Genomic DNA, 26493 nt, shown 5'->3' with positions numbered 1-26493 from the left:
ATAGTCTGCTCACCGTGCGTGTCTCGGGTGGGTTCGGTGCTGGTGGTTGCCTATGATTGGGCTGGCGCGCTTGTCGTCGGCCGATTCTCTTCTCTGATGGCTGCTGCCAAGGTGGAATGGCTTCTAGGATGCTGGTGATGGGCAGCAAAGTGATCCCACTCGGGTCTCGGACTGCTTTTCCTTAACGAGAAGTGTCCAGAGTTTGATCTATCAATCTCTACTGTTACGTTATTGTGGAACTATTCTACTCCGGTGAAGCTTCGTGAAAGATCAGTGTAGCAATCTGACTATTTGACAGCAATTACTATGGTGGTATCTTGATTCCTACTCTACAAAACACACATACGCACATCCTCAGATCACCTCGCCCTTGTTCTGTGGCTTGTTCAGCCGGAAGTTCTTCCACATGGCCACGCAGGGGATCCCCAGGGCCATCGCTACCACAGCTGCAATACACGCGTATTTCATGTAGACGCCGTAGGCCGTATTAATGGCATCACGAATAGCGGAACCAACGGGATACTTGAGCTGCGTGATATACCCGCCCACGTAGATCTCCATCGCTTTGTCCTTGCTGCCCTCGGGTAATGCATCCCTCAGTGCACCAGGGAAGGTGTTGGTGTAGATCGCAGCCGCAACTGCATAGCCTACGGCACCGCCCAGACTCGAGAAGAGACCAATCAAGGAAAGCATCATGGGGACACCCTCACGATCTGAGGCAGCCATGACTGCCATGTCTTCACCGATGACTAGGGTGCCACCACCAAAGGCAATGAATATCTGACACATCACAATATACCCGATGCCTCCACCAGCCGATCGAAAGTGGATCATCAACCCTGCCCCAAGTAAGACCAGGGGTAGTCCGAATCCCAAACAGGTATACTTGAACTGCCGTGTGAGATAGACAGCTATACCGAAGACAGCAGACCAGAAGCATGAGCCCACGTTGTAGATCTGCCCGACGTAGCCGGCCATGCCGATGCTCAGCTCGTAGACAACCATGCAGAAGTTGTAGAAGTAAAGCTCCCAAGTGTAGTAACTAAAGAAGAGGCACCCTGCAAGACCGCAGGCCCCTACTACCGTGGGCTGCTTGAATACTCGCCATTTGATGAAGTGATTGCGCGCCCCAAATCGCTCCCAGAGGCCAAACACAAAGAACAGCACAAATCCGATGACAATCATACAGATGAAAGTGGCACTCTTATACTCGGCGCGTCCGTATGATGCGAGACTGAATGGGAGGAGAAGGAGGAGGAAGGCGGCGGTCAAGAGAAATGCACCGATTACTACAAAATGATTAGTAGTGTCAATTGAGGCTAGGAATTGTACTCACCATCAAATTCGTGAAAGTAATGGACTATTGATTCAAGAACAGTCCGACCACTCGGCTCCCGACCGTAGATATACATACTCTCCGCCTTTCGTTGGTAGAATTTGAATATCACGGCCAGAGGAATGAATACAAATGGCATCACAATAGCAAAGACACCGTATGCCCAGCGCCATGATGCTGTCTTGATGAATGACTCTGCTGCCAAGGGGCCGGTGAATGCCGTGCAGATAAAAGGAGTGCTGGCGAAACCAAAGGCAAAGGCTCGGTTACGCATCCCGGCAGTATCGGCCATGAATACATCGAGAATGAGATAAACCGCATCATAGCCGACCCAGTAGAGCACGTAACCGGCTGCATAGGAGCTGGGGTTGTTACACGCTGCAAGAATGACAAGTCCAAGGAGGTAAACACCGACGAAGACTAGAAATCCTTCTGTTCTTCCCCAGACGTTCAACAACTTCGCAGCTGGGAGTCTGACGACACCGCTGATCACGCTGGCTGCAATGCTTGCAGTGCTCACTTGAGGGGCAGCTTCAAAGGTGGCGTAGGCATTCTGGATCACATTGCTGCTAATTGAGGATTGTAGGGCTAGCATAAAGAAGGAGAGCCAGATCCTGTGGTCACGAACGGGTCATGTCAGATATGGGATATCATTGTCGGGGTGGGTGACTCACAGGGCATAAGTGAGATAGGCAATCTTCTTACTCCAAGCCAACGCTGCAGCCTCTGCCTGCTGCATACCTCGAGGTGCATCCTGGGTCACCACGTTGGCCGATTTTTGAGCCTCGTCTGCATGCCAGGTCTCAAGAGTGATCTCATCAGGATTCTCCTCTCCGTTACTTGGAGACGTGACTCGCACCTCATAGCTGAAGTCTTTGAAATCCGCTCCAGCCACATTTTGTGCTAGCTGCACATCATTGCGGCCTCGAGTGACGGTGGTAGGACCCATGACTGATGACCACTAAGGCAAAGAGGGGTAAGGAGTGTGAGTAGTTTGATAGACCTCAATACGTAGTCCTCCGTGATCAGGTAATGTGCGGCGACGAGGCGGCCATGAGTGCGGTTTTCAACATTCCGACGGAGCGGAAAGGCTGCGAGCATCGGACCATCGCATGCAGGAGTAGTGTATCCATTTTGCACGAGGCGCGCTTCCCGATGTAGATCTCTGGGTGAATCCGGCCATCATGCATCCTGTCTGGCACGAATGGGCGATGGCAGCGCGGATCAGATAACGTAGTGTGGGATCAGATAAAAATCTAATGGTGTGGTCCTGGCATCTCTCTCTTCCAATGAAATGGCGATCGACTTCAGCCTTTCCTTCTTTGGCAAGGCAGAGCGTGATAGACCCTTGGCTGTAGCCTCTGACTGGCACTGTGATTGATTGCTGCGTGGGCAGGCCTTTTCACTGGTTCGATGGGTCCAGTATCCACTCAGGCACGGGAAGTCATAGTCACACATTAACAAATATTCTTAGGCTTCAGAGGCAGCCTGACTGTAGTATTAAGCTCACGATGCCGATCATCTCGGGCGAGAAGTTCCAACTAGCAACAATGGTCATCGGCACGAATAATAATGGCATTCATCTCACGAAAAGGACGATGGATTGTTAGCCACGACCGTATAGGACGCTTTTCTCAAACCTGGATCGTCGCAGTACATCCGTTGGCCCTCATGCTACTTTATTGGTAGTTTATTTTGAGAATCAATTGACGTGGAAATTCTTGGGATACGGAGGCACGTAAGCTCTGATTGTGTGATGCAGCCTCGGGAACGCCAAGAGACCATGTCCTCCTATCTGGCCCTGCAAGAACTGCCAGATAGGTCCGATCCAAGTCAAGGGCAAAACCAGGGCGAGATCTGATCCAACACCAGGAAAATGATAGACATTAGCCATCTCGGACTGACCAATTGGGGCCTCAGAATGTATGATCTTGAGGGCTGAAGGAGTCTGTGGAAATGAGCTTAATAGATTGAATCAGTCCCTTTGTCGCGCACAGACTAAGAGTTCTAAGTTAAAGTTATCAAATTCAATCTCCTGTTCTCCAAGGTAAGAGTCCCCTCGTATTCATCATTTGTGTGACCTTGGAGAGGGAATTCTGGTGTGTGGGTCAGCTTCGGATCGTCGCTCGCAAGCTATGGCCATTTTCGGCCATCCGCCTGCTGCAACTCGACAGTGGGCAGCATATTCGTGACATAATTCCAGCTGTACTCCGTAGTGAGAAAAGAAACTACACAGGCTTTGATTAAGTGGGTGAGTTGCGGCAACTTAGGGCAAGTTCTTGTAGCAATGTTCGTCTTCCGGGTTCTTCCAGGAATGTGAGGCTCGTTTTAAAGGACGAGAAAAAAACACTCTCCCAACACTCACTGAATCTCCCATAGCTGTTGTTGCTGAATTGATCTGAGCGCTGGAATTTCCTAACTGATCTCACAATAAATGAATCGAAAGCCCATTGAAACATCCCCTCCGTGAAACAGTCAAAGATCATACGTCAGCTGGATGTATAGTACTAGTGTTTCAGAACGATTAAGTAACGATCTACTCGTTAGTGAATACAGCAACTTGACTCTTTCCCAGCCACCTGAACAAAGCAGTCTAGCTTCTTTATGCAAATTCCCAGACCTTCTGACACATCAATACTTTCTTCTTTATCTTGGGTGCAGAACAATATTCCGTCTCATGTCCTCCCCGGGTACCACCTTGCCATGGCTAAGGCGTTTATAGTACTATGCGTAATACCTAGACAACTTCTGATTTTGCAAATGAGATCCTTTCACTGCAGTAACAGACACAATTCATGGTCAGCTCGCTTGCTAGCAATGCTACATTAGCCTGGTCTATGTGATCATCATACATTGATCTATCCGTTCCTTCAGGGTCAGAGAACCGTAGCGCATTTCCTTCCTGGTCAATTAGAAGAAAGCTAGGATCTGGTTCTTGCGCACGACCTTCATGACCCCCACACTATCAGACGCCAGGATCAAGCTCCTTCCGAACGCCAACATTTGGATTTTCCAGGCGCGAATACCGGCTATTGTTGGTCATTGGCGGCTATTATAATATTCCATGGATGCGAATTACATCAGTAGCCGCGACTAACATGCAGTCCCTGCTGCAATTCCGGTTTCAGGATTATGATCGTTGTGGGTTATTATCACCAGATGTTTATCTCTGTAGGGCGTAGCGTCAATCTGGAGCATACTTTCGGCACCATGTAATGGTAATCCTGAGGACCAGCCTTATGCAACCTTCCAGGGCACCGTGCTGGAGGCTAGTAGAACTAGTAGTGGTGGCTTGCGATGCTGTTCCTCATAACTGAACTGAATATACTTCTGTGACGGAAGGGTTGATTATCTGGCCTGGAGATCCATACTTCTCGTGCATGGATTAGCTATCGCTGCTCTTCTATTGGTTTTACCCTATGAGCTCTTTTCATTCTGATTGTGGTGAAGAATTCACAAATAATAATTTCTACATATTGTTGCCATCATCCCTTTTTACACTACTCTCTGCTTTAAAATAACAATACAGATGTCTTTATAAGAAGGGGTGGGGGGAAAGGGGAGGCGAAGCGCGACCTCTTTCATTTTGTCCTCGTACTATTCAGTGCACCTATAAATCCACAAAGCTATAAGTATTGACTGCATGTAACAGCATGCAATGAAAAGAATTACTAGCAATTACAAGTGAAGACTACTATCTTATTATATATGTTGATATTCCTATAATTTATGGGTGGGGTGATTACTGGGTGCTGATTGGTCATGGCTTACAAATGAGTGTCAAATCATTGCCTCCCGGATTTACAGATTACAATTTCTTCCCCGCAGACTGGTAGATTAGGACCAAAGGGACTATGCCATTGCTTGTCCAGACGCTCAGTGACGACCAATATCAGTGAGACGGGCATGAAGACAGTTTATGGTAAGAAAAATCTGCGATATCCTTTCGAGAAGTGGTTACCCGATCATTATGGCTTATGTGAAAGTGTATTCGCATGCGTAGTATTCCTACACTGCACATTGATCTCCCTATTCATGTTTTACGCCAGTCACCGCATATCTTTGTTACCAACACAGTCCCGCTCGTCCTTGAGGCTGCGAGCTTATCTTCCAGGCCGATTCTTAACGAACCCAGCGGCAACTCCCATCATGGCCACGCCGAGCAGCAAAATGAGCCGCCCCTTTCGGCCAAGGACTTCAAGATATACAATCGAGCAGCAGAGCAAATGGAGTACTATGTAAGTTATTATGTCAATCTCAGACAAGCAACTCTTTCATTCAGGACTAATCATTTCCCCATCCAGCATGGACTCCTCCGCCTATCATGGAACATGCTCTGGGAGGCCTCAACCAGCGGCCGACTACCCCCATATATGAAAATGCGGCAATTCATCACCGAGGGGCTGCGCTTTGCTCAACATCTTGAGATTCATCATAGTATTGAAGAAAATCATGTCTTCCCTCATTTGGCGAAAAAGATGCCCGAGTTTCGCACGGGGCGGGGTCGCCAAGCTGCCGAACTCTTGCGGCAGCATCGGCAAATTCATAAGGGGCTGGAAGAGTTTCAGAAGTATTTAGAAGAATGTCAGGAGGGAAAGCAAGAGTTAGAATTTGACGTTTTACGGGGAAAGATGGAGGGCTGGAGAGAGGTTCTTTGGACCCATTTGGACCAGGAGGTCAAGACCTTGGGAGCCGAAAATATGAGACGGTACTGGACGAAGGAGGAAATGCCGAGGATACCAATGTAAATTATCGTTGATAGTAGACAGCATTGTCGAGTCTAGTCAATGCTTCAAGATACAACGATACGATGAATATAGAAACCTTGGGCGACTCGGCTGTTGTCGCTGTGCATGGATGCGCAACTTAGCAGTAGGGATCTACAGGCTAAGCATTCCAGCAAATGAAGAGCCTTTCAGTCGCAGCCAGATTGAAATCCTCGCTTGAGATACTACCATGATTCCAACATCATGAACTGCTAGTAGTTGCATCCACAACCTTGTGGTAACCCGAAGAGTCTAGCCTCGTAGTATATATATCCTCAGGTCACCATGGAGTCAGACGAAGTACTACTAGTTACTACTTATAGTAACCACCGCGAGTTAAATAACCTTTATTGAAGAACTATCGAGTTTAATTGATTACACGGTTAGTAGTGGATGGATCATTTGAATGGGACGAGAGTGACTGTGAGCCTGAAGAAAAAGGCAGTCATCGTGGTCTCACGTGACGGTGCCCGACGATGACATAAGCCGCCACAAAAGATTCCCCTCCCCCGCCGATCGCTGATAACCAAACATTCTGGTGCTGCCCATCCTTGACTCACGCGACTCAAGCCGCTCGCTTTCTCCGGCTATTTAGCTCTAGGTAGCTGCTTCTGGGAATTGCTGCGGATCTCCTCTTCTCGAGGTTCTACCTACCTATCCACTTCCACCTGTTGCGCTCAGGAAAACCCCTCCGACAAAACGTCAAGATGGCGGACGCAATCGCGGAAGCCACTGCCAAGCTTCATCTCGACGAGGAGACCGGTGAGATGGTCTCCAAGGGCGAATTGAAGAAGCGCATGCAGAAGCGTGCCAAGAAGGCTGCCAAAGCCAGTGCTCCTAAGCCTGCTGCGACCCCTAAGCCCCAGGGCCCCGCGACACCCAAGCCGGAGGAGGCCCCCATCGACCCGGACGCGATGTTCAAGCAGGGTTTCCTTGCCAATGTCTACAACGAGCGACCCGTTACTCCCTTGACCCGATTCCCCCCCGAGCCTAATGGATACCTGCACCTGGGTCACTCCAAGGCCATTGCGATCAACTTCGGCTTCGCGAGACACCATGGCGGAAAGACGATCCTGAGATTCGACGACACCAACCCCGAGGCAGAGGAAGAGAAATACTTCACCGCGATTGAGGATATTATTGAGTGGCTTGGTAAGGCAGATGTGAGCATGATCATGCGGACATGACTGACCGACCTTGAATAGGATTCAAGCCGCATGCCGTTACCCACTCGAGTGACCACTTTGATAAGCTATACGAGCTCGCCGAGAAGATGATCAAGATTGGTCGCGCTTATGTCTGCCACTGCAGCGATGCCGAGATCAAGCTGCAGCGTGGTGGTGAGAAGAATGGCCCCAGATTCCGCTGCAAGGACGCCGAGCAGGACGTTGAAACCAACTTGCAAAAATTCCGTGATATGCGCGACGGAAAGTACGCACCTCAGACGGCGTTCCTGCGCATGAAGCAGGAGCTTGACAACCCCAACCCGCAAATGTATTCGGATCTGGCCGCCTACCGTGTCCTCAATGCGGAGCACCATCGTACCAAGGACCAGTGGAAGATTTACCCTACCTATGACTTTGCCCACTGCCTGTGCGATAGTTTCGAGGGCATTACCCACAGTCTTTGCACCACTGAATTCGTGCTGTCGCGTGAGAGCTACGAATGGCTCAACAAGACGTTGGAAGTCTACGAGCCCATGCAGCGTGAATACAGCCGCATGGAAGTCAGCGGAACGGTCATGAGCAAGAGAAAGCTCAAGAAGCTTGTTGACGAAGGTTACGTGCGTGGTTGGGACGACCCCCGTCTGTACACCCTGATCGCGCTGCGTCGCCGTGGTGTTCCTCCGGAGGCCATCCTTTCCTTCATCAACGAATTGGGTGTGACAACCTCCAAGTCCGTCATCCAGATCGCTCGTTTTGAACAGTCTGTTCGTACCTACCTTGAAACCCGTGTCCCGCGTTTGATGCTGGTCCTTGATCCTGTTCCCGTTGTTATTGAGGATTTCGAATCCCTCGAGGCCAAGGAACTTGATCTGGATGTGCCATTCTCCCCCAAGGACCCTAAGATGGGCTCCCACCAGCTTCCCTTCACCAAGACCATCTACATTGACCGCTCCGACTTCCGCGAGGAGGATAGCAAGGGATACTTCCGCCTAGCCCCCGGCAAGAGCGTCGGTCTGTGGAGGGCCCCCTATCCCCTCAAGGCCACCACTTTCTCGAAGGATGCTGAAGGGAAGATCACGGAGATTCGGGCCGTTCTGGACCGGTCCGGCACAAAGCCGAAGACGTACATCCACTGGGTCCCGGACAACTCGCGCAAGGTGGAGGTTCGCATCCACGACCAGCTTTTCAAGTCGGATGACCCGAACTCTGTGGAGGGCGGCTTCCTGAAGGATATCAACCCCAACAGCGAGACCATCTACAACGACGCCCTGATTGAGGCCGGCTTTGATGAGGTGCGGCGCCGGGCTCCTTGGCCCGAGGCTGCGGGAGAGAAGACCAAGAGTGGACCGGAAAGTGTCCGGTTCCAGGCGATGCGTGTTGCTTACTTCGTGAGTATCCCAGACTATAGTCCCCCCCCTTTACTTTATCCGCTTTGTGCTCCATTGCTAACCGGTATGCCAGGCGGTCGATTCGGATTCCACGGATGACCGGGTTGTGCTGAACCGCATCGTTTCATTGAAGCAGGATGTGAGCAAGGGTAACTAAGATGTCTCTTGACGAATGAATGGGCTTGGATTTTACGCGTGATGGGATCAGGTACAGGGCAAGGGGAAGGCGAAGAAGGAGTTAGAGGGACGCCAGGCCACCTTTCGGTCGGCAGGCTCCACCGTGTGCCAGTTGCAGGAAACATAGATTTGGGTAACGAATGTCATGTGGCTGTGAATAGCGAGCATCATTGGCAGGCTTTGGCCCTGCAGTAATCAGCAAGAAAATACTTCCGTCGGCTCTCCAACTACTATTCTTCCAACGACTCCCGTATTATCAGGTCCAATATGATCTCCCGATTCTTCAGGGCCGTCGGCTCCGACCGACGTGACATCGGGGGTGTCTTGGCTGCATCGGATGTCTCAAACGTGGGTGTTTTCATGGACTGTCAGTGGCTGCCAGCATCCTTATCTTAATTAACCGTAATTTCCCACTCTCGCCCTTGATACAGTTGTCTGGTTGAGTATCTACACCACCACTGCTATACCCTGTGACGTGATGGAGAAAAGCATTTGATAAGGGAATGGATTCACTCATATGGAAACAGTCGCGATTTCGCAAGTTATAAGAACCCAGAATTCTCTTCACAATGCCGGTATTCGCTTTCGAACAACAGTTCGCTGAGCAGCTGCAGATCGCTCGCCCACCATGCGCATGATCCCCTCGCTGTGTGCGGCAGCACTGCTCTTCCGCAGCGCGCTGGCCGTGACCATCCCCGAGATCAATGGCGACCGATACGTTTCTTCCTACCAAGGCAAACGAGTCTCCGGTCTCAAGGGCCTCGTCACAGCCAAAGGTTCCAGCGGGTTCTATCTTCGCGCCACGGATGCCGATTCAGACTCCCGCACCTCCAACTCCATCTACGTATATGGAAGCAGTGGAGTGTCTCAAGTCACGGTCGGCGATATTGTCACTCTAAGTGGCAAGGTCACAGAATACCGATCCTCGTCCAGCTACGTCTATAGTACTGAGATTGAGTCGCCATCCGACATCCAGGTGCTGTCCAGCGATAATACTGTAACCCCCGTCGTCATTGGAAAGGATAATCTGGATCCTCCTACCGAGCAGTACTCTTCCCTGGACAATGGCGATGTCTTCAGCCTGCCCGGCAACTCCAGTCGGCTCTCCACTGCGAATCCGGTTTTGGAGCCGACCGAGTATGGCATGGACTTCTGGCAGAGCCTGAGTGGTGAACTGGCGACCCTGACTGGACTCACAGCCATCAGCAAGGCCAATTCATACGGGGATACCTGGGTGATTGGTGACTGGCCAGTGACGGGGAAGAATGACCGGGGCGGGCTGACCATGCGTGCAAATGGTTTGATTGCCTGACTCTATTATTGCGCCAATTACTGACTTGGCATTCGACTGCAGACTCAAACCCGGAATCCATCGTCATCGGCTCTCCGTTGGATGGGACTAAGAACCCAACTGATACTAAACTGGGTGATACCCTCGAGGATATAACTGGAATCATCACGCAGGCATATGGATTCTACACGCTGCTGCCTCTGACGGCCTTGACGAAGACCGGGTCCAACACCACGGAGGCGACAGCAACCACCCTCCAGGCAGATGGAACCTGTAGTTCAATCACCATCGGAGATTACAATGTTGACAATTTCTCTCCACAGTCGAGCACCATGAGCGGGATTGGGGAGCACATCGCCAAGTATTTGAACAGTCCGACCGTCTTGTTCTTGCAGGAGATCCAGGACAACAGCGGAGCAACCGACGACGGTGGTAATTTCAACCCTCTCCCCACAACATCATGATAAGATCATGTCACTGACATCCTTGACACCAGTCGTCTCCGCCAACGAGACACTGTCCAAGCTCGCTAGCGCAGTCAAAGAGCACGGCGGAGTCGCGTACAACTACACTGACATCGATCCGGAGAATGACACGAACGGCGGAGAACGCGGCGGTAATATCCGGCCAGCCTACCTCTTCGACCCATCGGTGGTCCGACTGCGAAACTACAATCCCGGGTCCAGCACCGACTCCACCTCCGTCCTCTCCGACGGCAGTCTAAGCTACAACCCAGGTCTGATTGATCCCTCTAACGAGGCCTGGGATGACAGTCGCAAGCCATTGGTAGCCCAATGGGAGACCCTGGACGGCAAGAACACATTCTACACGATCAATGTGCACTTCACCTCCAAATATGACAGCACTTCGCTGGAGGGCGATCCGCGACCCCCCGTAAACGGATGGGTGGAGAACCGCGTGGACCAGGCTAAAGTGGTTGCTGTGAGTGCTTTTTTTTTCCGCGCTAACGTTCTCTCTCATCTTGGTTGTGTCTGGAACCGAACAGCGTCTGACCGTGGTTGGTATAGAAATTTGTGACCTCCATTCTGGATGTCAATTCCGACGCGAAGATTATTACTGCCGGTGACTTTAACGAGTATGCATTTGTCGAGCCTCTAGAGGTGTTTGTCTCCGAGTCCAAGCTGCAGGACCTTGAGGAGGTCACTGGCATCCCTGCGACCGAGAGGTATACCTATCTGTATAACCAGAACTGCGAATCGCTGGACCACATGTATGTGAGTTCTGCGTTGACGTCCGGGGCCAAGATGGAGCATATTCATGTCAACTCGTGGGTGTCGACGGATGATGAGTTGTCGGATCATGACCCTACAGTCGCGTTGTTCAATATGTGCGAGTAAGCACCAGCACCTGGTTCTCTTTCCCCATGCCCCGAAGCTTCTATTTAGAAGCAAGCGGTTGCATGCCCATGCTTAATAGAGAAGGGTCCGCAAACCCGGATCTAATCAAGCTGGGACTCACATGACAGCACGATAAAATCTTTCATCAGTGGAGCCACCAACCCATCGGACAAGCAATACTTGAATAATTGAGTTTTGCTTGTCTCCAAATATTTATTAATCTCGTATTGCCGCGTAGCGATGTGTGCCTGGCATGGTTCGTTTCATTTTCATTGCTTCATCTGTGCTGCTCCACTCACTGCCGCATCCGGAGTTCATGACTCGAGCGGGATTATTAATGCCTGAGGCAGAAAGTAAAGACAATGAATGTATGTTGCCATGTTATGTGAAAGCTATCCAATCCATCAAGAAGCTTACGTAGACTTCGGAAGAGGATTTGTGGTTTACTCGTACTGATTAATTTTGGCGGCATCAAGAGATGACACGACGGCTAAGCGATGCAAGCAATCTTAGTAGTCCCTCCTGGTAATACCCTGAGACCCTGGTCTAGATCTCAGCCACCGTCCTTGATATTCTAATTAACCGTGCAGCGTGGCATCCCCAGCGCACCACTAGCAAGACTAACCATGTGGCTGGCTGTAGCGTCTTCTTTCCCAGTCCAGTGAGGTCCTCGCCTCCCAAGGCCTGAGCGCTCGGGCAAGTGGACCATCTTCCAAAGGGAAACAGACAACAAACAGCAACATGTCCGAACCAAAGCCGATTCAGAGACAAGGTCGAACACTAGAATGACCCGCATTCGACGGTAGCGACCAGTGAGTGGCTACTGGCAACATTCGACGGCGGATCCCACGTGGTTCAGCTGAAAAATTCGGCCTGCGCCCCGTCGCGAGGACCCACTGGCGCACGAGATGCTCGGATTTCTCTCTGAGACGGTGGACTCGAGATCGCTAATCTAAGATCTCATCTACTGCCCAACGGGTGCACAAGCACAGTTCGCCCCCTTCCCCTCACAGCATCGCTGGGTTTTATGGTTCTTATCCTGCGCAAGTGGACCACAAACTTTCCGTGCTCTGCCGTCTCCTCCAGTCAGGCTTGTTTCCATCGGCGTCTCATCCATGGGTACCCCAGGAACCCTAACGCCCATGAGCGGCGTCGCTGAAATCGTCGGCAGTTGGTCTAACCCATTCTTTCGCCAGTCTGGTACGTCACGTTCGCTTATGGCAACTCTTGTTTCATAATATCTTTTTCCATCTCATCGGATTCCCGCAAATGTTGCTCTGTCGCTGCTGCTGTTGTCACCTCTTGCCTGCTGGCCAGCTCGCATCACCATCATGGCCGTGGATCGGTCATTAGAAGTACGAGCAGTCGCTGCTGTCTTCTTCGCATTGGCGTCCGTGACGACGATTCTGCGATGCTATGTCCGTCTGGCAGTTGTCAAGGCGTTTGGGTGGGATGATGGGGTTATGGTTCTGGCGTTGGTGAGTTACCCTCTCTTCCCAAAGTCCAATGGCATACACTAACATCGTCAATAGCTCTTCTACGCCATGTTCTCAGGCTGCATGATCGGAGGCAGTCTCTACGGCACAGGGAAACACCTGACCGAGTTAACCAACCACCAGCGAACAACCGCAATGGAGGTAAACAACCCCAACCCCTCGCCCTCACCCTCACCACTAATCAATATATTCAATAGTACTGGTTCTACTGCGACATCGGCTACGCTCTCGCCTCCATCCTCTGCAAAATCTCCGTCAGTATCTTCATCCTGCGCGTAACCATCGACCGAACGCACCAAATAGTGGTCTGCCTCGTCGGAGGCATCGTCGTCATCGCCGGACTCATCTTCTTCATCATGGTCCTCGTGCAATGCCACCCCCTGTCGTACTTCTGGAATCAACTGTCCACCGCATACACCGGCCCCGGATCTTGCATGAACATGCACATCATCGTGGGCGGACTATACGCCTTTAGCGCCTCCTCCGCGCTGTTCGATCTGACCATCGCTATTCTTCCGATCTTGCTGGTCCGGAAACTTAATATGAAGCGTGACGTGAAGGTTGCCGTTGCTGGATTGCTGGGTATGGCTTGCGTGTATGTACACCCCCCATACCCTCTGTACTACTAATATCCCCTCCCCACACGCACACACATATACTAACCTGGTATCGCATAGTGCCTCCATCGCCGTCTTCATCCGCATCCCTTACATCCACACCCTCTACAACGTTGACTACCTCTGTACGTCCAACCCCATCTTCCCCCTTTCCACCCTCACACATCCCCAGAAACAAAAACTAATGAAGTGACCAGGGGCAACAACCCCCATAGCAATCTGGTCCAACATCGAAACCGGCCTAGGCATCTTCGCCGGCAGCATGGCGACCCTCCGCCCCATCCTCCGCAAATTCAACCCCTCGACACGAGGCAACGAATACACATCCTCCCCATGGCCGAGCACGCGCAACAAGCAGCGAAACTTCTCCGTACCGCTACGATCCCTCGATACTAGTACCACGAGAACGCCGCCGTCCGAGTTCGATGATCGCATGGCGATACAGGGCCATGATGAGCGGTTGTATGGGACGACGATGTATAGTGTTGAGACGGGGGAGAGGGTGGATATGGATGTTGCTGATGGGGGCGAGAGTGGGGGGAGGGTGGATGAATATCCGATTCTACCCAAGAATGGGAACACCATTAACAATGGTGGTGGTGGTGGTGATAATGGAATCGGAGTCAAGTTTCCGGGGATTATTAGTGTTAGGAGGGAGGTGTTGGTTACGACTTCTACTTAGAATCTTTCTTTCTCTCTCTTTAATCTCTTTTTTTGGAATGTTGGGTTGGGTGGAGTTGGGCTATATACCATTTTATTCATTTAATTTCTTTCATCTATTATGGTTCACTTTTCATCAAGGTGTTGATAAATAGATATCATATTCGTGACAATGGTCGGACATGTTGTATGTTATAGGATATTGATCGGCAAGGGCGATACTCTTTCCGAGGTAGTAGCCGAAGGATCGTCCCAAGGGTCTGATTTCTGTCCGATCTGCAACGGTATGCAGGGCGAGGCGGAACTTTAATAACGGTCGGCTAGGGGGTGTCGCATTGCTTGCTATCGTTGTATTGAGTTTAGAATGATCGGTACCGAGGTAGTAGATCATTCAACGGGCAAAGGTGAGGGATGTATGCATGTGGTTAGAGAAGGGTATTTTATGTATGAACGGAGTGGGTGTAAAGGATTGAGATTGAAGTTTGCATGTAGAATAAACACGTTGTCTGGACGACTGACTAGGCTCCGTAATGAGCTTATCTACGGTGTGTCTTGGTAGTATGTGAGACTATTCGAGAGCATTACTGCTAAAATGTAGACGAGGAAGAAGCCCCTGGCACCAAAATCTAATCTATTGTATTGATTTAATCTATCAATGGACCGGCCGTCTCAATACTTTTATATTATAGTGATATCACGTAGTCAAAAAGTCCTGCAATCTCAACAAAAGCATAACCTGAGGAAACAGACAACTTCCGACATATTATTTTCGATTCCTTTTTGTGCAGCGTCGTGATGACCTGATCGACCTGGGTGACGCTTCAGGTCTTTGTCAAGGGTATCCTCACGCGATCCTGCCATACGGCCCGAAGTCGTATAGATTTGGGGCTGCCTCACGGCATGAGGCAGCGCTCAAGACTTGCCCCAGACAGACAACAGAAAAACCCAGACGGTGTGTACCGCCAACAGTATCCTTCTCACCAGAACTCCAGCAAAATACCGCTCCTCCGCCAAAGAGATCTATTGCTTGCGGCCAATGCTCCGCTGACCCTGCACAACTGCCTTGGAGACCTCATCAAGGCATCCTGCAGCGGCGGCAAAGAAACCGAGGAAAGCCCGGCTGGGGCTCAAGACCCGACTGAGGTACTCGGGGTGGAACTGCACACCCACGAACCAGGGGTGGTCCTTGATCTCGACGATCTCCATACGCTCACCCTTGATGTCCTTTCCAATGAAGGAGAGACCGGCCTTCTCGATCTGCTCGATCATCTCAGGGTTGACCTCGTAACGATGGCGGTGGCGCTCCTCAATCTGCGAGACGGAGGGTCCGTACAGACTCCGCAGACGAGACCACTCGGTGTTCTCCTGGAAGACGCAGGGGTGTCTGCCAAGACGCATGGTTCCACCGAGCTTGCCCTTGTCGACCTCGGGCATGTAGACAATGGCGTGGTTCTCGGCCTTGGGGTGCAGCTCCTCACTGCCGACATCCTTGATGTTGGCGACGTTGCGGCAGAACTCCAGCACGGCCAGCTGCATACCCAGGCAGACACCCAGGAACGGCTTGTTGTTGGTACGCGCCCATGTGATGGCCTTCATCATACCCTCAGTACCTCTGTTACCGAAACCACCGGGCACCAGGACACCGTCGGCCGTGCAGACCGCGTGCCAGGCCTTGTGATAATCGGCCGGGGAGGCGGTGTCATCTTCCAGATGCGACGAGTCGACCCAGATGATCTGAACCTTCTTGTGGCAGTACATGGCCGCGTGCTCCAGAGCCTTGGAGACACTGATGTAGGCATCGTGAAGGGAAGTGTATTTGCCAACCAGGGCAATGGAGACGGAATCGTGGAGGAAGTCCTGGCCACGAGCAAGATCGCACCAGTCGTTCCACATGCGGCTGCCCTGCTCCTTGCGCTCGGGGGTCTGCGGGATCGACTTCAAGTCGAGCATATCGGTGATGGTGCTGATAAGCTTCTGCTTCTCGAGGAGCATAGGCACGTGGTATGTCGTCGTGACGTTGTGAACGGCAATGACCTGGTGCTGCTCGACGGAGCACATGTTGGCGATCTTCTGGATGGTGCTATCTTCCAGAGGTTGCTCGCAGCGACAAGCAATCAGATCGGGGTTGAGACCAGCACTCCGCACATCGCTGATTGCCCTCTGCGTGGGTTTCGTCTTCTGCTCACCACCAGGTCCCGGCGGAATGACCGGCACGTAGGAGACGTGGATCTGGACAAAGTTGCCCTTGCCCGCCTTTCTCTGGAGCTGGCTCAGAGCGTGGATGAACGGGGCACTCTCAATGTCACCGACGGTACCACCCAGCTCGATGATGCAGACATCCGGCTCGGCCTTGGACTCGTCGACGGGGATCTTGGCTACCCGCTGAATCCACTCCTGAATGGCATCGGTGACGTGGGGCACGACCTGCACGGTCTTACCGAGATAATGGCCAATGCGCTCGCGGTTGATGACGTGCTGGTAGACCTTTCCGGTGGTGATGTTGTGATCGCGGGAGAGAGAGGAGAGGAGGTAGCGCTCGTAGTTGCCAAGGTCGAGGTCCATTTCACCGCCGTCGTCTGTGACATAGACCTCACCGTGCCTAGCATAGTGGGGGTGATGTCAATAAGGTGTGTGTCACCGAGAAGCCGAAAGCCACGCAGATACTGACTCAGTAGGTGCCATTGTGCCCGCATCGATGTTGATGTAAGGGTCGATCTTGATACTGGTGACGGCCAGACCGGTAGTCTTGAGCAGGAGACCGGTGCTGGAGGCAATGATGCCCTTGCCCACGCCGGAGATGACACCTGAGGGACGGGCGGTTCGTTAGCAAGAGGGCACGACGCGAGGGACCCTGGCAACTCCGCTGGTTTCCAGCCGAGTCGAGCAATTGAGCTTACCTCCGGAAACCAGAACGTATTTCATCTTTGCAGCGACCGACGGAGACGGAGTGGTGACAAGGGGACGTGAGCGATGCCGCAAGCAAAGAGTCAAAGAAGAGGCGAAAAAAAGTTCGATTGACCCTCCCGAAGCGGTGGGCCTGTGATCATGTGACTTCTTATCTTATCGGCTATCTTATCGGTTCCCCAAATAAGAAATTGTCTGGCTGATACGTTCAATGCCTGTTGAGGATTGAGTTATAGCATCAATTGTAATAAGTAGCTTGAAGACTGATGTGCATTGTAGAGGCTTTTTATTCCAGCCGTATCACTGTTGATGTGTACTTATCATCTGAGTCACTTCATCCCCGTCTCTATTGTAACCCTGCTCTGATTGGCAACCCGTGTGACGCCAAGCCCGCTCAAACGGTTACATCCGGACTTCTGCCTGATGATGGTAGGCAGCACACAAGCATTGTACCATGCTATCCCTCTTCAATAGACAGCATCTCGTATGTAATCATTGTTGAAAATGTATATCACTTTATCAACTCGCAAGAAGATGATTCGATTTTCGGATCGTATTTTGGCGGAATAGAGACCATTGGGGTACCATGTCACAGACCTGCAACCAAATATATTTTCACCTGGAGTGGAAGTACTACTCAGAGTAGTTAGTATATACTCTTCTTCTAGCTTCCAACACAATGGGACTACTATACAGGAGAGGAGAGACCAATAGCTCAGTTGTGCAAAGGAGGGTAGTAATAATTACTGACCTAAATATACTGAGAATATAGATAAAATATTCCAGGTACATACGAAGTTAATAACATATGATGACTGAGTGCTTCTATTTCAATTCTTTATTTCTCACAAGGCTAAAGCATCACCCGCCTTTTCACCACCGACGGACAATCTTTGTTCGTAGTGGGTGACGGCCCCAAAGAAAGGGGAGTTGTATTTCCCCGGTACTAGCTATAGACTTCCCATCCAATCCCTTTAAAGGTCACATAGAATCCTAGTCCTCTTTCCTCCTAGTTGGACAGATTAGTAGAGGGTCGGTGTAAGCACTAACAGTTAGCGACCAACGCAGGATTGCCAACGATTAATGCTCACCCATGTCCAGTACTAATGATCCCCCCGATTGACACAGCCTCACGCTCCTATAACTAGCCTATAACTTCCCCATCCTTTATAAAATCCTAGTTTAACATCATTCAGTATCACGTGCCCTTCAATTCCTTACAATCAATTGGCCCTTTGGCCTGAGTTCCTGCTCCCGAGCGACACGGATAAATAGGAGTTACTGCAACCATCACAATGGGACAAAAGGCCTCGGTCCCTCAACCAGGGGCTAAGCTCCAGGTCATAGGTGCAGGTCTCTCTCGCACCGGTACGGCATCTTTCAGCGCCGCCTTAAACATTCTCCTCGACGGACCTGTCTACCATGGGGGTACGCAGATAACAATGGGTCCATCAACCGAGATCAAATCATGGATTACTATTCTACGCGATTGGGCATCTGGAAAGAATCAACAGAGTATTCTTGCCATGATGAAAGACCGCACAGATGGCTACGTTGCTATCACCGACGCGCCTGGCTCTCAGTTCGTGCCAGAGCTCCTGGACATTTACCCCGAAAGCAAAGTCATCTGTACAGTCCGCGACGCTGATGCGTGGGTCAAGAGCATGACCCAGATTCAGGGATTGGCTACACTGTGGTTTCTACGCGCCGTTCTTCTCCCACTGCCTGGAATGCGGCACTTTGTTGACTATATCTCGCTCCTGCAAGCGCAGTGGGATAAGGTGTATAACGACGAGCGTGCCTTTGATATCATTTATGATCGACACATTGAGTGGTTGAAGGAGATAGTGCCCGAGGATCGACTGGTATTCTATGATGTCCGGGAAGGATGGGAGCCTCTTTGCAAGGCATTAGGCAAGGATATACCCGATATTCCATTCCCACGGATCAACGACTCCAAGGCTATTGATCGGGTTGCGCAGTACCATATTAAGCGTGGGCTACTGAGATGGGCAGCAGGCTTTACGTTGGCAGGTGCCGCTACTGCATGGCTAATGCGCGGGTGAAAAACTAAAATTGATAATCGAGGTTATGCTGTAATTAGTTGACTGTGGACATGCATATAAACTAAGCTCATCAACAATCACTCGCTAGAAATACTAGGGGGGTAGTGGTCACTCATATCATGTGGCTTTGTCAGTCAGGGCGATAAGGGAAATGGTTGAGATTATTGACAGTAATTACAAGTTCGACACGCCAGGATATGGACAGAATTGAATGAATGGACGAGGGATGAATAGCTGTTCGACCAAGACACCGTGCCTCGAGTATTGAGATGCAAGAGAGAGAACCTTTTGCAAGAGTTCACTGTATGGGAGTGTGAAAGTAATGTAGAAAGGCAACCATTGACCGAAAGTAGAGGTGCACATCTAATGCACTGGCTTCCTTTTCTGGAAAAGCTCCTATCCGGTCTCATTGAAAGAAACTGGAAGGAAGGAAGGAGAGAACGCTCGAATCATTCGAGGACATGTCTGTCCAGAAATGAAAGCTACCAAGGCTGCCATTCACACGGCAGGCTGCAGAATATTCGTCGATTTCCTTCCTACTGGTCGATCGGACACTGTACTGGGTCGGCTTCGCAAGTTATGCCTGTAAGGGGTGCGAGCATCTCCAGCCTCCCTTACGGCGGGCGGGCCGCCGAATTCGAGGTTTGTTTGGTCGAGAATCTGGCGAGAGCTGAAGAATCTTTGCCTGTGGCGATGGCTCGCTGCAACTGCATGCATGTTGTAGATCTTACATCTCAACTTAGCAGTAAGGCTTCAGTTCATCACACCTACCAATCCTGATCGCTCTTTTTACAGGTTACTTAGGACAGTCGGGGCTCAGAAATCTACTCGCCTTGACAGGATCCCCTTCAATATGATGATGTAAAGCTGTTAATTATCCAATACGTAGTTTGAGCTTTGACTCAGACCAGATGATATAATGCGGTTATATTGCCCATGCACGAAGTATAGTGGCCTCTCACCGTTCGATTACGGATGAGAAATTTCGAGAGAGCTACAACCGTGGCTGACAGCGATCAAGTTTAGTGGCTATTCTCGCGGCGAATTTCTTGCAGTTAACGATCTGTCAATGATTGCGACCGCCTCCAACGCAAGCCAGCTCAACTCACCCCTCACATATCCTCTCACTGCTGTACCATCACCTCATGGTAGGACACTACAACACTCGAAGTAAGGGTTCTCCACGGTGAGCGTGGAGAATGAAGAAGCTGTGTGGAAATGCACGATCATCTCATTATGGCTCCAGTACTGATATGCAGTCGCTATAATTCATGCACTGGAATTCCGTTGATCATGGGTCCGTGAACTTTATCGGATCGTAACTTTTTTTTCTGTTCTGCGGGAGATAAATCCATCCTTGGGTCGACGGTTGTACAGCAGGCCGTTTCTAAGGCCTTTATATGACGATATCTCTAGTCGCACAACGCATAACCTCCTTGCAAAGATGTTTCGGATTAACGTACTTGGATAGATACGAATACTACGCGGAGCTAGCGATACTTTCCGCAGATGCAGAGTACACCTGCTCATTTCTGGTTTCCGATAGTATCAGCTTCTTTTTTGGATATGCTCGATCGTAAGTAGGACAAATTTTTATACGTGTCCCATTTACATCTCAAGTGGAGGCAGTAAATGCATGCTCAAGAGATCTTCATGATGTTCACGATTGAGACCCGATAAGCCATCCATTTCTAGTGCGCTGAGATCAGCTTAGAATGAGGCTGATATTCACGCAAGTCAGCCAGTCATAGTCAAATAATGAGCAAATATGTCGCAACGCAAACAGCGTGACGCAATAGTAGTCACAATGTCCCACAGTTTTACGCAAGATGCAATATGCCCGTGCAATTTCTTTGTCAAGGAGATCGTTCAGATCCAACCACGAGCTTGATGAAGTAACAAGGAATGGCACGCATGTTATCATTCTAGCTGGTTCTCTGTATGTGCATACCTTAGAAACGGATGTCAAGCTACGATACTAGACATTCTTCTGTCGTCATTGTGCGACTACAGAAGTGCTGATATAGACATCCCTTTCAGCGTGAATGATCCATGGCCCACCGCCTCATAGGCCACTTCCTTAGAGAACATACGCCTCAACACCATAGTGGCTCTTGCTGCCCTAAATAGACACGAAAGCAATCGAAGTCGGCTCTGTTACCAGTTTAGCAATACAGGGATTGTGCTCGAAACCAGCAAATCCTGGATATAGAGAAGGAGAAAGACTACGGACGAATGAAGTTGTTTTGACATGAGCAAGCCGCTGCAAGGGTACACATCTACGCCAATGTAGGTAGCTCAAAAGAGTACTGTAGCTGTAAGCTACCCAGAGAAGGCCAAGTTGCTATCAAGCCTCCCATTTAGTGAGAATATTATTACTTAAAGCAGACTCGTCGTCTTCAAATTTCGATTTATGAGAGACAAATCGAACTACAACAGATTCCTATCCAGAACGATTTTAGGTCACTGAACACTGCATCGCAACATGTCTCTTTGGACAAACTACCAAGCCCTCCCGGCCACGCAGTGGGCGCATGTTTTCAGGTCCCGGGGTGATAGTATGGACATCCATATCAGCTAGCAGAGCCACGCTAAGAAACTCAGCTATCGAGCTCAAACAGATTCCAGTTGGAAACCCAGGCCCCGATGAAGTGCTGGTTCAAATGGAATACTCCGGAGTCTGCCACACAGACCTTCATGCCTGGAAAGGTTGGGATTAATTACCTCAATTCAACCTGTTGATGCTTATCATCCCAGGGGACTTCCCCGCCACCCCGAAAAGCAATCTCGTCGGCATGTCAATCAAAACCTCCCCAATCCGGCAAATTGGTTCTAACCATGACTAGGCGGACACGAAGGGGTTGGCTTGGTTGCTGCAGTCGGCTCGCAGGTGAACGGCCTTCGCATTGGAGATACCGTCGGAATACAGGTATGATCTTTACGTATGTCTTCACCGAGATTCAAAGAGTAATGGCATGCTAGTGGATTAACAGAACTTGCGGCGTGTGCGAGTTTTGCTCTACTGGGAGACAACCACTTTGTCCTAAGCTTCAGCTGTCGGGGTATATGGTCGATGGGACCTTCCAACAGTATTGTATTTGCAAGGCTGACAATGCAGTGCGCATTCCGTCCGGCATTTCTCTAGAGGCCGCTGCCCCGGTTTGTTTACTACTGTCCATTTCAAAAGGATGGTCTGACTAAATAACACGTCTAGGTTCTCTGTGCCGGAATTACCTTATACAAAGCCCTCAAAGAAAGTGAAGTTCAGCCAGGACAGATCATCGGTAAGCATGACATTACCCTTAGCGACAAATCTCTCACCACTGAATTATGCAACCAGCCATCGTCGGCGCAGGCGGAGGACTGGGATCTCTGGCCTGCCAATATGCTAAGGCATGCGGACATAAGGTCCTTGCCTTATCATCCGGGGCCGCCAAGAGGCAAATGTGTCTATACGATCTTGGAGCGGATTACTTTGTGGATTACAAGTCTCCGGACGTTGCGGAGGAGGTGAAGCGCGTCACCGGCGGCGGACCGCATGCTGCTATGATAGTCTCATCCGTGGAGGAGCCTTTCCACCAGGCTACACAGGTGATTTGAATGTCTCTATAGAACCCTGAACAGAAGCTGATATAATTTCAAGTACATTCGCCCCGGCGGAACAATCGTCGCTGTCGGTCTCCCACCCGGGAAAATCTGTACCGACCTCTTCCAGATAATAACCCAGCGGATTAACATTAAGGGGTCCTACGTGGGGAATAGAGATGAAACCGAGGAAGCCCTCGCCATCATCACTAAGGCTGGCATTAGAGTTCAATACGAAGTGGTTGACTTTTCTGAACTTTCAAATATTTACGACCAAATGGAGAAGGGTATGTTCAAAATGCGAAATATGCTGATCCGGTATTAACATTGCCCAGGATCGATGAAAGGCCGAGCTGTGCTCAAGATCGGAAAGACGCTCTTAAGGGGCCCTGAGCGACAGTCAAGTCTCTGCCGGGACCTACATTTCTCGCCAAAGCAGACAAATGGCATAACGGGCTTGACAGCTAAGGGAGCTGTATCAGGGGCCCTTGAACGAGCCATTGAGCGGGCCGGGAGAGACTTTCGATCCGATACCGTGACTGTCCCTACCGAGGCCGTGATGGAGGTATGTCTGACCTGGCCGATCTTGACGATTGCTAATACTTACTATTTCAGGCAATTGTGAATGCGTCAACCTTTGGGGACGATATTTACGACGAGGAAGGGGATGCAACAGTGAATGAGTTCCAGGAGAAGGTCAAAGCACTAACAGGCAAAGAGGCAGCGCTCTTTGTCGTATCCGGTACCCAAGGCAATCAGATCTGTCTGCGGACTCATTTGCACCAGCCGCCTCATACAATTCTTCTTGACTACCGTGCTCACGTTCAAACTTGGGAGACTGGAGCAATTCCTGTTCTGTCGCAGGCAACAGTGACAAGCGTTGAGCCGGAGAATGGTGTTCATTTGACCCTGGATGATGTGAAGGATCGGATTATCGAGGAAGGAAACTTTAATAAGTCTCGCTCTACCACAGGTTCCATTTTTTGCTGACAACCCTTGCAGTCCACTTTCCACCTACGCGAGTGGTCTCCCTCGAAAACACCCTGAGTGGCTCGATTCTCCCACTGAAAGACGCCAGAGAGATTTCGAACTATGTCCGCAGAGTTCGTGTGCCGCCAGGCCGAGCCCCGATCGCCATGCATCTCGATGGAGCCCGGCTGCTGGAAGGTATAACTGCAGAGGGCGTAACAGCCAGGGAGTACCTTGACTGCTTCGACAGTGCTAGTATCTGCATTTCCAAGGGCTGTGGTGCTCCAATGGGCAGCGTTATCGTTGGTACTCGCGAGTTCATCGACCGCGCGAAGTGGTTCCGGAAGATGTTTGGAGGCGCAACTCGACAGGTAAATTCCATACGATCCACAACGGTCCAGAGTATTTATACTAATAAATCTAGACGGGAATGATGGCCGCTGCCGCCATTGCTGCGATGGAGCACACTTTGCCCCTACTTCCGAAAGTGCATGCGCTCACCCGGCGCGTGGCCGACTATCTGCATCGGATCGGGTACGAATTCCTCATGCCAGTGGATACCAACATGATTGTTCTCGACTTGAAGAAGACTGGCATTACTGGAGATGATATTGTGTTCTACTGCAAGCAGCAGGGATTGTTGGTATTCCCTAACGGGCGGCTAGCCTTCCACCATCAGATATCGGACGACGGGGTTGCTCGGCTTCAGAGAGCGTTGTTGGAACTGATTACGGATAAGAAGATATACTAAACCTTGATGAAGAGACTAAAGGTGGGTAGTAGATACTTTACATGGCAATTGCTGGAATTTACTGTTGATGTCGTTAAGAGTTCCTATAGACAGACAGCATGGCTTTCTCAGACAATCTGATAGTTGACTTCGGTTTGTGTCCAAGCCTATGATCATCCATAGTACTATTGATCAGACCAAATTACTCCCCAACTTTCATCTCCTCAATCCCCTTTGCCGCCCTCTCCTTCCAATCGGCCCTCCACCTCGTCAACGCCGGCCTCCTATTCACCATATCCCCACACGACCACATCATCCTCTTCTTATCCAAATCCTCAGTAACCTCATTGTCCGGACAAATAATATAGAACCTCCCCTCCGCCATCCCCTGGCTCAAATACTCAACCACCTGTTCCGGCAACCACGCTCCATTCGGCTTCTCTTTAAAATGTCTCCTTATCATCCCCGTATACGTAAACCCCGGAACCAGCAAATGTACACTCACATTGGGATGTTTCTCATACAGACTATAACTCAACTGCTCGGCAATACTCTTCACAGCCGCTTTGGAGGCATTATACGCCGGGTCCCCAGGCGGGTTGGTTATCCCCTGCTTGGAGCCAGTGAGGATGATAGCCCGCAGAACTGTATCGCTTCCGCGAGTGATGTCGTCGATGAATGTCGCTATGCCGTTCGTGTAGCCTAGTGTGTTCACTGCGAGGGCTCGTTGGAAGTACGTCGGATCTGTCCAGGTGGTTTTGCCTTCTGTGGGCTGGACCATGGTGCCGGCGTTGAGGAAGAGGAGGTCGATTCCCTGAGGGTGGGTGGGGGTGATGGATGAGTAGAGGGATTGCCAGTCTGAGGGGTTGGAGACGTCGATGTGGTGGGTTGTTGTTGTTGGAGCTGATGAGGTGGAGGGGAGAGTGGATGCTGCTGTTTCGAGGGCCTCTTTGTTGTTGTCCACGAGGACGAGGTTCATGCCGTGGGTGCGGCAGAATTGGGCTGTGGCTAGGCCGATGCCTGATGCGGCGCCGGTGATGAGGGCTGTTGCACCGGGGCGGAAGACAGGGTGGAGGGTTGCGGACATTATGTTGTGTGTGTTTTTTTCTGATATATATGGGCGATAGTGGGGTTGTTTGTTGATGGGGTGAAGATGGACAGAAGGAGAGGGAGAGAGGACGAGGGGATGGAGGTGAGGGTGAGGGTGAGGGTGAGGGGTTGCTAGATTGCGGAGACGGGAATCCGGATACCGCGGGGTTCGCTGTGTGTAGACTCAACATATGTGAAGGCAATATTAACCGCCGTAGTGGTGGGTGGTGGGGAATGGAGTCACCCGAGCAGTAGTACTAGTTTTTACTGTAGGATCAGCGTTATCGATAAAGGCCAGTATGAACCTTGAATAGGTCGCTCCATAGGAAATGCCCCGGTAAACTGCCAGTTGCATGCATGTATTGGTGGAGGCTAAAGAGCCTGAGAGACGATTGAATGTGAATGGCAACATGAACAATGGGCACCCGGCCATAGCCAATTCTTACTAAAAGCATCGTGGGTGGGTATCGAGTTCGCAGAGATGATACATTACACGGTTTCAATGAACAACCTGGACGTCCTGAAACGGGCGGAACCCCTCTAGGCAGATGGATATGGAGCTTTGATAACGATCGGAAGCCATGAGAGAGAATATCTTGGATGGAGCAAAGCATTGATGCGTATGGATATATCACATATGGTGAATGCCCAGCTCACCTTATGCCTCAATGCTCATCCAGGTGATATGTTGATTCAGGGCATGGCCGCTCTTTTGGATAGGCTTTGTTGTTTGCCGAGCAGATTGTCCCACGGGCGCGTCGGACGGCATCCGCGGACTTCCCGTCCCTACTTCGGAGCAAGAACACTGTCGACCGGACATAACCCTCGTGTCAAGGGGCCAGATCATACTTCCATACCCTGTCTATAACAATCATTATGACAGGAAGAAAGAAAT

The 26493-nt window shown here is 50.6% G+C and overlaps 11 protein-coding genes across 11 annotated transcripts; 6 read left to right on the top strand and 5 right to left on the bottom strand.

The window, feature by feature from the left end:
- Positions 1-354: 354 nt before the first annotated feature.
- On the bottom strand, positions 355-2285 carry BDQ94DRAFT_183425 (major facilitator superfamily domain-containing protein; the record flags this gene model as incomplete). The annotated part of the gene is made up of 3 exons (XM_026774415.1): positions 355-1289; positions 1337-1950; positions 2011-2285. The coding sequence occupies 3 exons, from the start codon at positions 2283-2285 to the stop codon at positions 355-357; spliced, it is 1824 nt and encodes a 607-aa protein (XP_026621585.1).
- A 3046-nt stretch (positions 2286-5331) lies between these two features.
- Positions 5332-6084, top strand: BDQ94DRAFT_174635 (hemerythrin domain-containing protein; the record flags this gene model as incomplete). The annotated part of the gene is made up of 2 exons (XM_026772383.1): positions 5332-5574; positions 5641-6084. 2 exons carry the CDS (start codon positions 5332-5334, stop codon positions 6082-6084), a joined length of 687 nt encoding a protein of 228 aa, XP_026621584.1.
- Positions 6085-6645: 561 nt separating this feature from the next.
- On the top strand, positions 6646-9058 carry BDQ94DRAFT_96547 (glutamine--tRNA ligase). Its single transcript, XM_026776935.1, has 3 exons — positions 6646-7254; positions 7308-8656; positions 8730-9058. Exons 1-3 carry the CDS (start codon positions 6810-6812, stop codon positions 8811-8813), a joined length of 1878 nt encoding a protein of 625 aa, XP_026621583.1. The 5' UTR covers positions 6646-6809; the 3' UTR covers positions 8814-9058.
- A 224-nt stretch (positions 9059-9282) lies between these two features.
- BDQ94DRAFT_151842 (endonuclease/exonuclease/phosphatase family protein) lies at positions 9283-11885 on the top strand. The gene is made up of 4 exons (XM_026767830.1): positions 9283-10131; positions 10188-10556; positions 10621-11066; positions 11153-11885. The coding sequence occupies exons 1-4, from the start codon at positions 9462-9464 to the stop codon at positions 11480-11482; spliced, it is 1815 nt and encodes a 604-aa protein (XP_026621582.1). The 5' UTR covers positions 9283-9461; the 3' UTR covers positions 11483-11885.
- Positions 11886-11997: 112 nt separating this feature from the next.
- BDQ94DRAFT_151841 (uncharacterized protein) lies at positions 11998-12318 on the bottom strand. Its single transcript, XM_026767829.1, has one exon. It carries the CDS (start codon positions 12276-12278, stop codon positions 12057-12059), a length of 222 nt encoding a protein of 73 aa, XP_026621581.1. The 5' UTR covers positions 12279-12318; the 3' UTR covers positions 11998-12056.
- A 495-nt stretch (positions 12319-12813) lies between these two features.
- Positions 12814-14277, top strand: BDQ94DRAFT_174632 (uncharacterized protein; the record flags this gene model as incomplete). Its single annotated transcript, XM_026772382.1, has 5 exons — positions 12814-12960; positions 13015-13119; positions 13176-13573; positions 13656-13720; positions 13793-14277. 5 exons carry the CDS (start codon positions 12814-12816, stop codon positions 14275-14277), a joined length of 1200 nt encoding a protein of 399 aa, XP_026621580.1.
- A 592-nt stretch (positions 14278-14869) lies between these two features.
- BDQ94DRAFT_151836 (putative CTP synthase) lies at positions 14870-17426 on the bottom strand. Its single transcript, XM_026767828.1, has one exon. The coding sequence runs from the start codon at positions 16815-16817 to the stop codon at positions 15276-15278; it is 1542 nt and encodes a 513-aa protein (XP_026621579.1). The 5' UTR covers positions 16818-17426; the 3' UTR covers positions 14870-15275.
- Positions 17427-17612: 186 nt separating this feature from the next.
- On the bottom strand, positions 17613-18006 carry BDQ94DRAFT_151834 (uncharacterized protein). The gene has a single exon (XM_026767827.1). The coding sequence runs from the start codon at positions 17949-17951 to the stop codon at positions 17793-17795; it is 159 nt and encodes a 52-aa protein (XP_026621578.1). The 5' UTR covers positions 17952-18006; the 3' UTR covers positions 17613-17792.
- Positions 18007-18349: 343 nt separating this feature from the next.
- Positions 18350-19394, top strand: BDQ94DRAFT_183421 (sulfotransferase family protein). The gene has a single exon (XM_026774414.1). The coding sequence runs from the start codon at positions 18455-18457 to the stop codon at positions 19223-19225; it is 771 nt and encodes a 256-aa protein (XP_026621577.1). The 5' UTR covers positions 18350-18454; the 3' UTR covers positions 19226-19394.
- Positions 19395-21710: 2316 nt separating this feature from the next.
- Positions 21711-24530, top strand: BDQ94DRAFT_162722 (pyridoxal phosphate-dependent transferase; the record flags this gene model as incomplete). Its single annotated transcript, XM_026769601.1, has 12 exons — positions 21711-21783; positions 21830-21934; positions 21983-22018; positions 22072-22154; positions 22208-22384; positions 22440-22509; positions 22566-22816; positions 22869-23097; positions 23146-23375; positions 23426-23783; positions 23813-24150; positions 24204-24530. 12 exons carry the CDS (start codon positions 21711-21713, stop codon positions 24528-24530), a joined length of 2277 nt encoding a protein of 758 aa, XP_026621576.1.
- On the bottom strand, positions 24512-25693 carry BDQ94DRAFT_151833 (SDR family NAD(P)-dependent oxidoreductase). Its single transcript, XM_026767826.1, has one exon. The coding sequence runs from the start codon at positions 25594-25596 to the stop codon at positions 24712-24714; it is 885 nt and encodes a 294-aa protein (XP_026621575.1). The 5' UTR covers positions 25597-25693; the 3' UTR covers positions 24512-24711.
- Positions 25694-26493: the final 800 nt, after the last annotated feature.

Source organism: Aspergillus welwitschiae, assembly GCF_003344945.1.
Source record: "Aspergillus welwitschiae strain CBS 139.54b unplaced genomic scaffold BDQ94scaffold_44, whole genome shotgun sequence".
NCBI classification, from domain to species: Eukaryota; Fungi; Ascomycota; class Eurotiomycetes; order Eurotiales; family Aspergillaceae; genus Aspergillus; species Aspergillus welwitschiae.
Note: the sequence above shows the minus strand (reverse complement) of the source record. Positions and strands in the feature narration are given on the sequence as shown.

What these genes read in the sequence shown, in the direction of transcription:
- BDQ94DRAFT_183421 (XM_026774414.1), top strand. Translation starts at nt 18,455, where the DNA reads ATGGGACAAAAGGCCTCGGTCCCTCAACCAGGGGCTAAGCTCCAGGTC.
- BDQ94DRAFT_151841 (XM_026767829.1), bottom strand. Translation starts at nt 12,278, where the DNA reads ATGCGGGTCATTCTAGTGTTCGACCTTGTCTCTGAATCGGCTTTGGTT.
- BDQ94DRAFT_151836 (XM_026767828.1), bottom strand. Translation starts at nt 16,817, where the DNA reads ATGGACCTCGACCTTGGCAACTACGAGCGCTACCTCCTCTCCTCTCTC.
- BDQ94DRAFT_151833 (XM_026767826.1), bottom strand. Translation starts at nt 25,596, where the DNA reads ATGTCCGCAACCCTCCACCCTGTCTTCCGCCCCGGTGCAACAGCCCTC.
- BDQ94DRAFT_151842 (XM_026767830.1), top strand. Translation starts at nt 9,462, where the DNA reads ATGCGCATGATCCCCTCGCTGTGTGCGGCAGCACTGCTCTTCCGCAGC. An exon ending in GCTGACCATGCGTGCAAATG is followed by an intron (nt 10,132 to 10,187) that starts GTTTGATTGCCT and finishes ATTCGACTGCAG; the next exon opens with ACTCAAACCCGGAATCCATC. An exon ending in ACCAGGCTAAAGTGGTTGCT is followed by an intron (nt 11,067 to 11,152) that starts GTGAGTGCTTTT and finishes TGGTTGGTATAG; the next exon opens with AAATTTGTGACCTCCATTCT.
- BDQ94DRAFT_96547 (XM_026776935.1), top strand. Translation starts at nt 6,810, where the DNA reads ATGGCGGACGCAATCGCGGAAGCCACTGCCAAGCTTCATCTCGACGAG. An exon ending in GGATATTATTGAGTGGCTTG is followed by an intron (nt 7,255 to 7,307) that starts GTAAGGCAGATG and finishes GACCTTGAATAG; the next exon opens with GATTCAAGCCGCATGCCGTT. An exon ending in CGATGCGTGTTGCTTACTTC is followed by an intron (nt 8,657 to 8,729) that starts GTGAGTATCCCA and finishes CCGGTATGCCAG; the next exon opens with GCGGTCGATTCGGATTCCAC.
- BDQ94DRAFT_151834 (XM_026767827.1), bottom strand. Translation starts at nt 17,951, where the DNA reads ATGTACCTGGAATATTTTATCTATATTCTCAGTATATTTAGGTCAGTA.